At 38.8% G+C, this 13,306-nt stretch overlaps 1 protein-coding gene across 1 annotated transcript; it reads left to right on the top strand.

The window, feature by feature from the left end:
- The first annotated feature begins 855 nt into the window (after positions 1-855).
- On the top strand, positions 856-9,878 carry LOC118557293 (rho guanine nucleotide exchange factor 6-like). The gene is made up of 6 exons (XM_036126971.1): positions 856-1,010; positions 3,120-3,216; positions 4,934-5,020; positions 5,117-5,213; positions 5,461-5,515; positions 9,186-9,878. Exons 1-6 carry the CDS (start codon positions 993-995, stop codon positions 9,306-9,308), a joined length of 477 nt encoding a protein of 158 aa, XP_035982864.1. The 5' UTR covers positions 856-992; the 3' UTR covers positions 9,309-9,878.
- The last annotated feature ends 3,428 nt before the right edge of the window (positions 9,879-13,306 follow it).

The raw sequence follows: 13,306 nt of genomic DNA, 5'->3' as shown, positions 1-13,306 counted from the left end.
ACAGCAGGTGGTGCTGTTTTCCAATTTAGCAGGCTATACCTATAATGTCCTCACAGACCTTTTTAACTGGTAACACCTGCATGACAGGCCTTGCTGTTATACCTGCATGCGCCCCCTAGAGGACGTGCCGCGCTATTTGAGAACCACCGCGCTAGTTGTACATAGAAAGTGCTGTATAAATAGAGATTGATTGATTGGACTGGGAACAGAAAAACGGTTCACACAACACAGAGGGAAACATGAGCACATCTCAACTTCTTAAAATGTGTTGCCAGCATCAAATTTGAAGGACTATAACAATATAACTAATAATCCAGCAGTCTTCGGGTGTATTTTATCACTTCTATGCTGACGATATTCAACTCCAATGTTTCTTTAAGCCAACGGAATATTTAAAGTTATCCTTCTTGATAAACGTATTATGATAAGACGGAAAGCCCTAATTATTGCCCCTGAGAACCAAATAACTGAAACCCCCATATTGTGGAACGTTTTTCCTTCATCTTGGTGCCATTTTGATTCTGTTGATTCTTTTTTAAGAACCAACAGAATCAAGAGACTCATTTATTTAGACGGGCTTTTAACTAGTTTTATACTATATATTATATGTGTGCTGTTTTTTTTGTTTTGTTTTTTTAATCTTTTCTGTTATGTCTTTATCTTTTGTGTTTTTTATGGTTGTTTTTATCACAAAGCACTGTGTGGTTTTTGACCTGTGAAAGGTGCTAAATAAATAAAATTTCCTTACTTGTCTTGTCTTTAATAATATCCAGGTAAATAGAGAGGTAAAATTATTTGGTTTTAGTTTTTTTTTTTACTAATTTTTCTTGCTGAGATGTTAAGTTATTCATTCTGCTAAGACAAACAATAGGTTTGATCCAGTAAGGGTGTTTGAAATGTTCTCTCTCTCATCACACTCTTCACTCATTGTAATGTTTCATGCACATTTTTCCCCTTTTTTTTCTCTTTTTCCGTTCTGCCTTCTTTAGAGGATGTCTTATATCATGAAGGTAAGGTTAGACATGTCTCTGTTTCTATGTGTGTGTGTGTGCTTGTGGTCTGAAAATGTGGGTAGGGGAGGTGGGTTGGGGGTTGCCTGTGTGTGAGTGTGTGCGCGTGTTGAGCTGACATTGCTTTGCTCTGTTTGCTTCAGTTATTCTTTCATTCTCACCTTGTTGGTTTCCTGTTTTCTGTTGCCCTGCAAGTTTTCTTTTCTCCCCAATTCCCTGCAAGAAGTCAGTCAGCCAGTATGATACCTTTTTTTTTTTTTTTTTTCTTTTTCACCTTTTGAAATTATTTTCTGACGCATCATTGCAATAAAATTCCACCTGTGAAGCTACCTTTCTGGAAAGCTATGCTGGGTTTGTCCCTCAACGCTGGATTTATTTTTTTTGGCACAGTCGATTAAGCATACCTCTTATGTTGACATCATAGAATAAAGGATGTCATATTTAGTGGCTTTCAAAAGAAAGGAAAGAAAATGCGGGAGCTGAGCTTTCCGTGCGTTAGTGTGTCGCAGGCTTCTATACGCCATAATCATGCAAATCATTTACCAAACAGACATATTAGTCATATTTACTCTTTAAAGATGAGATATGAGAGGGTCATGTGTGACCTTTTTAAGTCATTTGTAAGGTGTGCATAACTGTGTATTTACAGGTGCATGTCAATATTTTTGAATGGCCTTGAAAATGTTAATTCAACAATTCTCTTCAAAAAGTGAAACTCATAAGATACACATTTAACACAGAGTAATATTTATTAGTCTGAATGGAAATCCAAATGTTTCTGAGAAAATTAGAATATTACAGAAAACCCATAAAATAGGATTTATCTGGAAGGTTCCTCTTACAGAAAGAGATGAAAGACTGCAAAAAAAGCAAGCGCTGTATCCAAGCATGGGGAAAGTTGAGCGTAAATGAAAAAGTAGCAGAAGGAAAGGGGATAGCTGCAGCCTTAAGGGAGTTGTGAAGCAGCGCTCGTTTTAACATTAGCCGGAGATAGAGGTGTGCACTGAAGCGAGTTCTTAAAGAGACGCGCCCCACAGACGCTGCAACAGGAGCATTCTTTGTGTTCAGCAACCCCTGAATCACAAAAGATGTAATCTATCTTGGTCAAGCAGAACCTTAACATAGCATTAAACGATGCAAAAGAGCCCAGACCGGTTGAGTGCGTGTACTATTAAATTCATTTATGTAACACAAAAGCATTACATTTAACAAACTATTGACCTAAAATCAGTCTGGGTGTAATGAATTTGCGTTTCATATAAATTTTGTTTTATTCGATCATATCTTCATTCAGAGAAGAGCATTTGATGGTGAAGCCCCGATAAATGCACTTTTTCTTGTTTTTGAACAGGAAAAGATTCGTTTGAACCAGTTTTCAATATTTCCAAATGATGCTGCATGGCCCCTATGCTGACGGCATGGGGCAAACTGCTAAACGAAAACAACTATGACAGTAGGATCCCCATCCTCTGTGCTGTAATCTTGGGCGTCGGCACTGGCACACATCACGCAATGACTAAACATTTTTTTTTTTGAATTTATTCATCACACCTCCGCTTCTCGCGTGTTTCACAGAGGAAACCGTTTTTACGACTGGCTTTCAAAATAATTGAAAAAAAAAACAAAAAACAAACACAGCAGAAAGGCAAAACCCGTTCATTCATAAAACCACATCTTTGCAATGTGATCATTTCTTAAAAAAGATCAAATCATGAAATTTCATTTTGAGGCATTTTCCGAAGCCTTTAGAGCTGAAGCTTTGCCAGTTAAGTCAGTTTTACTTTGCTGCAACTGTTGTCCGTGACAAAAGATATTTTAAGTGCATATTGCTAAGAAAAATACATGATATAACCTTTTTAAAAACCATTTCAAGCAGGCTGTATTTAACTTTGGAGACATTTTTCCTGCCAGTTTGGTCTCGGTTATCTCATGCTTGCTGCCTTGTTTGTTGACGGTTCTTTTGTTTCTTCACTGTGTGTACGTTTGGGATGCCAATCCCCATGAGCTTGCATTCTGTTTTGACCGAAGCCTCCCGTTTTCAGCTGTGTGTAGAGCCCGGATGTTTGCGTTTACTGAGATTCATTGAGTTTCTTGCTTGTGCTCCCGCAGGACTCCAGTAAGAGCCCACGGCCAATGAAAAAGTTCCTGCCAGGCAACAGGAAGAAAGAGCGCAAGGCCTCTGATGATGAGATCCAGATAAGAAAAAGTAAGGGGTTACGCCCTAATAAATGCTGCTGTCCTGCTTCAACTACTACTAAGCTTTCTTAAAACAGTTTAAAGCCGGATTTTGCATTGGGTCTTTTAAAAACGTGCAGATTATTATGTTATGCATCAGTTTGCAGATTGTCCAAATGCAGCGTTTGCAAGCTGTACTTTGCCAGCATATTTACATCTGTTTAGCTCTCCACTGTCTGTTTTGCTGTTATAAATTGGACTTTAGACCATCCAAACTCCTAATAATTCTGACGTGGTTCACAGATTACCTTGCTTTGATTGTGAAAAACTTGAAATCAATCTTGATTTCCTGAAATTCCACATGAAGGCAACATCTTTGACTGCATACACTTTTAAAGAACTACAAAGTTGTTGCTTCTGTTCCATAAATGAAACACAACATATTTGGTGCTATTTTAGCTTTAATTGGCTGTAGGGTTGTTTGAGAGCAAAGGACCGGCAGCATGCATTAATTTTCATCCCTATGCTCTACTATGATGTACCTGCAAACCCAAAGCTGGTCTTATTTCCCGCCTGCAGCCGGCTCTGCACAGCAGGAAGGGAAAATGTGGTAGATACTTGATTTAATCAATGCATTTTGATGGATCCATCCTTGCTGTCATGAACCCACTGATCTAAACATGTTTGATTACTGTGAAAAAGATGCTATTTGACTGAAGCACCTTGTAATGTAATTCCCTTCTTGGTGTTGCAGAGTATATGATGATTTGGTTCTTAAGTTTAATTATCGAATCAGAGAAAATGAACCTTGGAGTAAATAGTGGTATTGTGGGATTAAAATAACAAAAAAAGCAATAACTTTAAATTGTACTGGGGTAGGATTTAATACGTTTATACTTCTTCATACCCCATTTTGATCATCATTATAATCCTTTATGCGGTGAATCGTGTTAAATATCTGTTGATTGTGCAAGTCATTTTATTTTTCTGTGTCATTTACTCTCATTTTCCAATCCTGTTCAAAATAAACTCATTAGACTAAACTGGAATGTAAATTAACTGCTCATTTCAAAAAATAATTTAGACTGGAAAACGTATTTGCAAAAAAAACAAAAAACAAAAAAAAGCAATATATCATGTTTTTGATAAAACATCATTCCCGTTGAGCAATGATCAAACCATACAGGGGCTTTTGGTATTCACTGAGGGCATTTACAAGGTCAGCATCAACACATCAGACTAGTTTTCAGGGACCAATGATTAGAAACATCAGTCATAGATCATATTTACATTTTTTGTACTTATATTTTTGTATTAAAACTGCCATAAACCATTTAAATGTTGTATGTTTTTTTCACAGGCATATTATTTTACTAGTCCGTGCCTACGTCCAATTAACTTTCCCTTGTTGATCACATTCATAATGGCAAAACCTATAGGTTAACCCACTGAGCAGCTTATTTCTTCGTTAGAAACAGTAAAGATGATTGCAGATGTTTAATCATTACCTTAAATTGGTTTTGTGGAATAAAGACAAATCTGTATTTGATAAATCAAATACAATATGTCCATGGTAGGTAGCATCAACTGTTGGATGAGCTAGTAGTTTTAGTAATGCATCGAAACCCTTCTTTACACAATAAACCGGAGTCATGCACCCAGCCGATCGATATTCTCTTTCCTACTGAAGCTGAACTGAAAGGCAAAGCATCTTTCTTTTAAAACGACACACTGTCATATTTTCATAGGCACAGTTGCTCTGGAGGAGGATGCTCAGATACTTCGGGTGATTGAGGCTTATTGCACAGGAGCCAGTCTGCACCAGACCGCCTCAGGTGTGTGGTTAATTGCAGGATCACAGGGAGACAAATTAAAAAATAATGTTTGGTGTTAAACAAAGCCAAGCTTACCTGTTCACTTTTGTCTGGCAGTGCGGAAAGAGTGTGTCCCCCAGGTGCTTCTGCCTGAAGAAGAGAAGATCATCGTGGAGGAGATTAAAAGCAATGGACAGACAGTAACTGAGGAAAAGTAAGCATGAAGAATAGGCTTTGCTGGCTTTACTAATGAGTTTTGGGAATATTGCAGCATAAATCCTCTCATGTAATTGGATTCACAAATTTGATATTCATCCTATAGAGACGGAATTACCTTCATATGCAAATAAAAAAAAATGGACTGTGTAGGTTCCTATAACAAGGAGTAAACTTAATGACTCTATAAAGTATTCTTGATATCTTGTGGTATGAAATAAATGCTTTTATACTTTAACTTGTAGGAGCCTGGTTGATGCAGTTTATGCTCTAAAGGACGAGGTTCACGAGTTAAAAAAGGTAAGTTGGAATGCTTTTAATAACATGTTGAAATATGGATTAAAGCAAGATGCTGAGTGGTATTAACGTAAAGGCTTATTACTTGATTGGGAGAATATTTAAACTTTCTGCATTTGACAATGTTATGCTGAATTAGGAATGCATTTCTTTAAAATAGGTCATTTTTGCAGAAATTATGCAGTTTGCTCATCAAAACTATTTATATTTTGACATACCCATCATCATATTTGTTTAAATTTTCTTCACCACCATGGAAATCTAAAATATTATTTTTAATGTATGAATAAATGCAATTTATTTAGTTACCATTTGGTAGTTGGAATATGCTGCAGAATTTGCTACAATACAGGAAGAAAACATTTGTCATGTGACCTACTTCTGTTACAGTTATTGGCTAAATGGTATGGACTCAGAAACATTATGACATCAATGTCACCTTATTACATTATTGGTTTTATTACCTTTTTTAATGTAGTAAAAATTACAATTTTTCTTAACATTAGTTTTACAATTACTTTGTAAATAAGGTTATTAAAGCAGCATTATATAGAGAAATTAGGGGAACCCAATCTTCACACTAAATGGAAGCAATTGTAAGATGGCAGAAATGGGCTTTTTGTTTTTCTTGGCTTTTCCCTGACTTGCTGGTAACTAACAAGTCATGACTGTTAGTTGGGGCGGGTAAGATGCTTACTGCTTATTTATTCTCAACAGAACCCACGTTAAAATATTCAAACTAACACTTTAAGAGTTGAAGGAGAGGTGAAAAGTGCATGAAAAGGGATTTTAAGTTTAAGTTCTAAGTTGGTTCCATCAAAAAAATTAAAAAATAAATTCCATAGCCAATGAGCTCCCTTCATGTTACCGGTTTCCATCACCTGAAATGCCTCTTCTGGTAAATAGTTTCTAACCCCCTATCATTCCCGTTTGTTGATACCTAAACAAGAGGAAGAAGAGAGACTTATGATCTCATGATCTTCCCACTGCTTTGACCAGTTTTCACCTCCAGCTTCTCGGCACTGGACCCAGTTTGTTGGCAGTCGAAACAGCTGGTGGTAAACTCAGATTTGTCTCTAAACCAGCGCTGAAACCGCTTTTGTGGAAACCCCCCTGTGTGAAGGCAACAGGATGTTGGTCTATCACTCATATGTTTTGTCTGCCTTATATAGAGTAAACATTATAGAATTAAAGGTCCTAAATTAGACCTCTCGATCTCACCTTGGACTCTGTGGTGTCATTGGCCGTTTTCTGTGGTGTAGTTTGTTGGATCAGCTGCTTATGTACAGCTGACGCCCAGCGGTTAGAGGAGCTCATCGGGAAGGCCGACTCTGTCCTTTTATGCCCCCTCGACACCATGCAGAAGGACGCTCTCAAAAATAACATCACTGTAGAGCAATGTCTCCCTCTCCGTGCATGTAGCTCCTTTGGTGACAGACTGCAGCATCCTAAATGCACAAAGAAGCGTTATCGCAGATCCTTCCTCCCAGCAGCTGATAGACTTTGTAACTCAATGTGTTCACATTCTTGCTGTAATTTGCAGTTTTGACATTTCTTGCAAATCCTCATTTTTTTTTATGCATAAGTATACATGCAGTGAATTAAAAAAAAAAGTAAAGTTTGCGGTTGCAACAATTTTGCTTTTGTTCACTCTATCTTCTTTAGTCAATACAGCCAGGCTTAACAGAACCAACTTAGTGCATTACTTGCGTCTTTAACATTTAAACTTTTCGGTATGATTTATTTATTTATTTTTAAATAACAAAATGCATTTGAGGATTTCTCTGAGAATCTCTTTCATCAGTAAATTAAACAATGTCCACATTTAGCCGGATATCTGGGAAAGCAAAGTAAATTTTATGCGTTTTGGCCTTTTGTTCACACCAAAACTCAGTTTTAAATCACTGAAAACGATTATTTCTGAAAACCCCAGCCTAAGTTGAGATTTAAGAAAACTCAGTTTTTGTGTCTGCGTGTGTGACTTTTAGAGTAATGTGCATCATTGTCTGCGACAAATAATGGGGCGCTGGCGTCACATGTGCGGCCGTTGGTAAAGACCTGGTCATGCAGTGGAGGAAAAATTAACGCTATCAGACAGGTGCTGATTTTTATTTTGGCGTTACAATTGACTGTTCACTCGCCTAATCTAGGGCTGGACGATATAGGAAAAAAAACATATTGATAAAATAGAAACCCTATTGATCGATATCGATCAACAAATTTAAAGCATATATTTTAAGTGCAGCCCTGGTCATTTTATGCTGTTATTCAGCGACTTATTTTTAGATACAGAACACACAAACAACCTTTTATTCAACCAAGTTTTTACCAAAACTGCAAGTTTTAAAAAAAAGAATAAGAGAACTGGTGCGCTGTGAACTCTTTCAAGAGGGCGGAGCTTGGTTCCTGGGTCTGCGTTGTGATTGGTTGGCAGGATGTAATGACTGTAATATTAATCTACATGGCTAGAATGCAAAAGGAAGGATAACTGTTCTTCTATTGAACTTTTTATTGACCCCCTTTTTTTTCTATCATTGATATACATCTATTGATATGTTATTGAATTATCGTCCAGCCCTAGTCTTTGTGGTACTCTCCCCTCCATGCATCTGTTATGTTTACAACAGCTTTTCAAAAACTTTTCTGAAATCAATCCTGTATTTACAACATTATTTTTAAAAATGATGTGGGGGGAAATACTTGTTTTTTTAATTTAATTTTATTACAAAGACCGGGCTACACATGTACAAGACCAAAGAAGATTGGAAATTATCTTGTGAGGACAGCAGCCATCATACAATTTGTCATCACCTCACTGACAAATTACCACAAAGCGAGCCCTAAATTTAAACCCGGATGTATTCGCATGTGAAGAACATCCTGTCCTGTTTATCTCCCACATTCATCAGTCGTGACTTGATGAACAAAGTCATTTCAGAAAACAAATTCCAACGTTCGCCATTTATTCCTTACGTCAGTTTCTTAGTTAAGTTCTGCGGTTTAATTAATTTGCTACCTTACAATTTTAAGGCTTGCAACTAGAATTGTGTCTGGATGTTGCTTTATCTGAAACCCTACCACTGTAGTGTATGTTTAGGGTCTTTGTCCTGCTGGATCAAGAACCACCACCCCAATTTGAGGTCTTTTGTAGCTTTTAACAGGTTTTCATCCATAAATTTCCTACATTAAGCTTCGTCCATCTTCCCATTAAGACTCACTAGCTCCCCTGCTTCCCCTGAAGAAACTCAACCCCACACCATGACGGTGTTATTTACACTGAGACTAAATTAAACTCTATTTACTAATTAGTTGCCGTCTCATTGCTGTTGGGCTGCATTTACTTGGTGGTATCATGGCTGAATAAAAATCCATGCCATATCGTCAGACTTTTATCTTGACAACATCTTGAAAATCATTTACTTGCCTTCTGCTTCATATCTACGCAGGACTTTGTGTTGATCCGTCGCGTAAAACTCAATAACATGACTTAATGTGTTTGCTTATAACGTGAGAAAATGTGGAATAGTTGCAGGCCACTGATCAAAACAATTATCCTTATTCGTCTCTAAGGAGTGGCCGCCACTCTGTGGAAACCCACGTTGCCGACCATGTATATGTTGATTTCCGTTCACCCGACCGTTGGTGATGTCGTTGTTCCCTCAATGTCTTACAGGAGAACAAGTGGATGAAGCAGTTTCTGGAGGAGGAGCAGAAGTCTCGCAAAGAGCTGGAAAGATTGGTGAGAAAGCTGAGCAAGCAGAAGAACGACTGCGGCTGGGACGACGGCGGCCATTAAAGCAGTCGGCCCCCCGTCCTCACGCCACACCTCTCTGAGGCTGGTTGCCTGCAGGGGCCCATTCACAGGAGCGGACTCGCAGCGGGGGGAGGTGGGTGGGGGACATTTTTGTGTGTTTATGCGTTTTATTTTTTTGTATGCGTGTCTTCCGTCTTCACATTTCAATCACGCATAAAGATGGACTGTGCCGACGATACTTGGACCTTCCTCGCCTCCATCCTGAAAGCCTGATTTGACAGCACCATAGAATTGGATCCGTCTTCCTGGTCCAGTTTTTACTAGGAGAGCCAAATGCGCAAGCATACTCCTGAACAGCCTGGCTAATCTTCTATGTTTCAAGCAATCTTTGACTGTAAGATCCACCCAGCTAAGGGAGCAATTTTGGAAAAGGACAATAGAAATGAGCTCTCTTCCTTCTTTTGCTGTTGTGGGAATAGAAAAGGAGTAAAAAAAAAAAGCCATCAAGTCTTCTGCTTCTCTTACCTGAACTTCTTTTAAAACAGGACTGATGATGTTCAAATCATGTTATATTTTATTACCATAGGGCTTCCTTGATGGAAAAAAAAAAAAGAGTCGGCCTGTTGTGGTTTCATGAATGCACAGGATGTTTTTCTAATTCATGTCCAGGGGATTTTATAGGCAAGTCAGACAGAGGACTATCAAGCTCAATTCAGTCTCCAAAATGCAGCTGTATACTGTTTATTTAAAAACTGCATGGATGTACAGTGTTTCTACATTACGAATTCTGCATCAGAAATGCGATAATCAATATATACTCAGACATATATACTCCAAAGCAATGCATCTGCATAATGAAATAGGAAAGACTTAACTCTGTGCTATTTGTTATTATAAGAGTAGACAAAGAGGTGACCCTTACTAAAATATATACGAGAATCATTTTTAAAATATTGAGCACATAACCTTTTTGTTTTGAGTTTTTGAAGTATAGTCCATATTTATTGCTAACCCAAGCATTTAAAATGTGGTGTAAGCCTTATGAATGCAGTTTTGCAAGGGAAACCCTGACATGTTTTGTACGGCGTAAAGAGGAAAAAGACAATAAGTAATCTTGTTTGCTTTGAGATTTCCGTGTGGGAACAGTGGAAATAAACAGATGTTGGTGTGGAGTAGAGTTAACATATTTTTAAGTGCCTCCCGAAGGGGTCCGAAAACCAAAAAACAGAGTTTAAGACCGACTGGGACTAAATACCTGAAATCTTTCTTCTTCTTTTTTTCTTTACTTGTCAACCTTCGAGTAAAGATCTTTTTTTGCTGGGTTTGAAAACAAAACGGCGCTTTCCTTTCTATTTATGGCCGTGGCCTCTTTCTGAGGGACGGACCGCGGTACATTTCCTGACGGGGACGAGCGCGTGCACTGTCAACTCTGTTGTGTAGCGTCGCCGCACTGCACAGAAACAGCGAATGTAACTGAAATGCAATAAGTGACTGCTTTACTGACAAACTTCTGGGTAAAACCCAGCGGCAATCGGTCAGATTTAAAGAACCTGCAAGAACCTTACTACCCACCAGACAGGGTTGTTCAGCTATTGCTCTGTCTGGCCTTCTATTTGCCTTGGTAAAGTGAAATTTCTTGGTTTAAAGACGTGATGAAATCCACTTTTTTTTTTTTTTTTTTTCCCTCCACAAATGACTCGAACTGTTGAATTTATGAAACAGCTGCTGTGTGGAAGTGCTGTTTTGTTTTTATTATTATTTTTTATTTTGCTCGCACCTCTGCGCAGAAACTTCACAGCACTGTGTAGCTTTTGATGCCGCTGGTCCTTCTGCAGAGGTGTAAGTTTCAAGCTGAAAGGCGCCTCCTCGGTTCACCGGCTCCAAACGTCGGACCCTTTTCAGCATCGACGCTGCAGACGTGGAACCACCCCGACGACTGTTTCCATTTAGCACCACACACTGTAACTCAAAACTCCCAATAGCTTCTGTGAGCACTTACCGGTGGGGAAAATGTTCATCTGAAATGATTATATTTCCACACCACTGTGTTTTTGTTTTTGTTTTTTTTTTAACGCTTGTTCTATGCAATTATTGTTGCAAGTCTGTTATCCTATTTTTTTTTTTCTAGACATCCTGTACTGTATGCTTGGTTTGATTGTTCTTTTATTAAAAGTTTAATATAACAAGTGGCGTTTTGGTTTGAGAATCAGTTCTAACCTTGAGAGCGACGGAAAAGGGTTTCCTTCATTTCTTCATTCATGCTGGAAACCCAAAAAAAATATGGCGGGCCGGCTGGCTTTTCCGCGCCACGCTCATCACATGTGCGGCACAGGAATTCGTAGGTTGCTCAGCTTTGCATTCAGGAAACCCTTTACACGGTGGAAGGAGTGACTAGGGTGCATGGCATTCTGTAAGAGTGGGCTGCCTCTGCGCCCGCACACAGAGATTCACACTTTCCATCCTGCTGTACTGCGGCATGTAAAAAGCACGTTTTACATAGCATTTTTGAGCATCACGCGTCTTCTGTAAATTACTCAAGTACTACTTTTAGTGTTGAACCTTGGCTGTATATTTGTGCGTGTATATATAGGGAAAGATTAACAGTCATTATTTCACACGAAGGAGTAGTCTGAAGCTAATTCTGAAACCCAAAAGGCCATTACAAGTCTGAGTCAGTCCAGTCATCACATTTATTTAACTTTTGATACCGCTTCTTCCGATCCTGAACATTATGTAACGCCAAAAACTGACTAAAGATGCTTTTTGTGTGCTTTCTCACAGATGGAAGAACCATTTTTATGTGCAGTGTAGAAATAAATGCTGACCCCAATTTATTAAAGTACGACAGGAAAAATCCACTGAAGCCGGCCGTGGCTGCTCTGGAAATCGGCAACAGAAAACATGTTTGTAGCGCCTCTGACGTAACTTTAAAAACTAAAAGTAAATGTTCCCCCAAAGGCCGTGCCGCCCTGGTCAGAGAGCCTTCTAGACTATAAGAAAATCAGTGCTTTGGGAACATGGAAAGCCTGAAATGGGAGGTAAACCTTTCAGGGAAATGATGCAATATGGCTGGCAGGAGGACAGTGAGGGGAGCTAAGAGGGTCTTTGGTGTATTTCTGCTCTTTGTCCTGAATCTGCTTCAGATCCTCTGCAGGAACAGGTCTGGATGTTCTCTAAGGACTCTTCAGACTCTCTGCACCAACTTTTATAAAACTGCTTCCATCTAGCAAACACCAAAAGCGGACCATCCAGACTCTTATTTTGTTTTCTTTTCCACTGTTCAAATACGCTCCGTGTTCACTCCTACTAGTATATCCTTGAAATTAGCATAAATCGATTAGATTTGGAAGGTTACAGAGTGAAACGATAAACCTAAATTTAGCTCCTCATTAAAGAGAAACCATGATGGCTAAAAGAGATCATCTTATTAAATTTCTAAAGATAATCGCCAGGATGCATTTCAAGCTGCTGTTGGTTAACCTAGAAAAGTAAAACCACAGCGTTTCAGTCTGAGCAAGAGGAAACAGTTTCTATACTTTTTCACATTAAAAATGGCTGTTTTTTTCCGGACTTAATCACTTTCCTTTTTTCTTTTTCTTTTTTTTTTTTTGTGAAGAAATGTTCCACGAGAGTAGCTATGCAATCTGACAATGAAAATGTAATAATATTAAGTCTTAAAATGTGTCATTTTGCACAGTGGTGCAGTAGGTAGCACTTGTGCCTTGCAGCAAGAAAGTCCTGGGTTCAAATGCCGGTCTGGGCTCTTTCTCTATGGGGTTTGCATGTTCTTCCTGTGCATGCGTGGGTTCTCGCTGGGGACTCTGGCTTCCTCCCACAGCCCAAAAACATGAATGTTAGGGTAATTGATCTCTCTAACGAGCCCTTAGGTGTGAGAATGTTTGTCCTGTGTGTCGTTACGTTTCCCTGTGACGGACTGGCGACCTGTCCAGGGTGTACCCCGCCTCTCTCCCAAAACCCTGTATAGATACTGGATGGGTGGATATATTCACAGAAGTAGGACAGAGAATACTTTTTTTCGA

The sequence above is a fragment of the Fundulus heteroclitus genome, chromosome 23 (assembly GCF_011125445.2).
Source record: "Fundulus heteroclitus isolate FHET01 chromosome 23, MU-UCD_Fhet_4.1, whole genome shotgun sequence".
NCBI lineage: Eukaryota > Metazoa > Chordata > Actinopteri > Cyprinodontiformes > Fundulidae > Fundulus > Fundulus heteroclitus.
This window is presented reverse-complemented; position numbering and strand designations above follow the sequence as displayed.

Bases quoted from the DNA above. Each gene is read 5' to 3' on its own strand.
- LOC118557293 (XM_036126971.1), top strand. The intron at 5,021-5,116 runs GTGTGTGGTTAA...TTTGTCTGGCAG, and splicing joins TCTGCACCAGACCGCCTCAG to TGCGGAAAGAGTGTGTCCCC. The intron at 5,516-9,185 runs GTAAGTTGGAAT...AATGTCTTACAG, and splicing joins AGGTTCACGAGTTAAAAAAG to GAGAACAAGTGGATGAAGCA.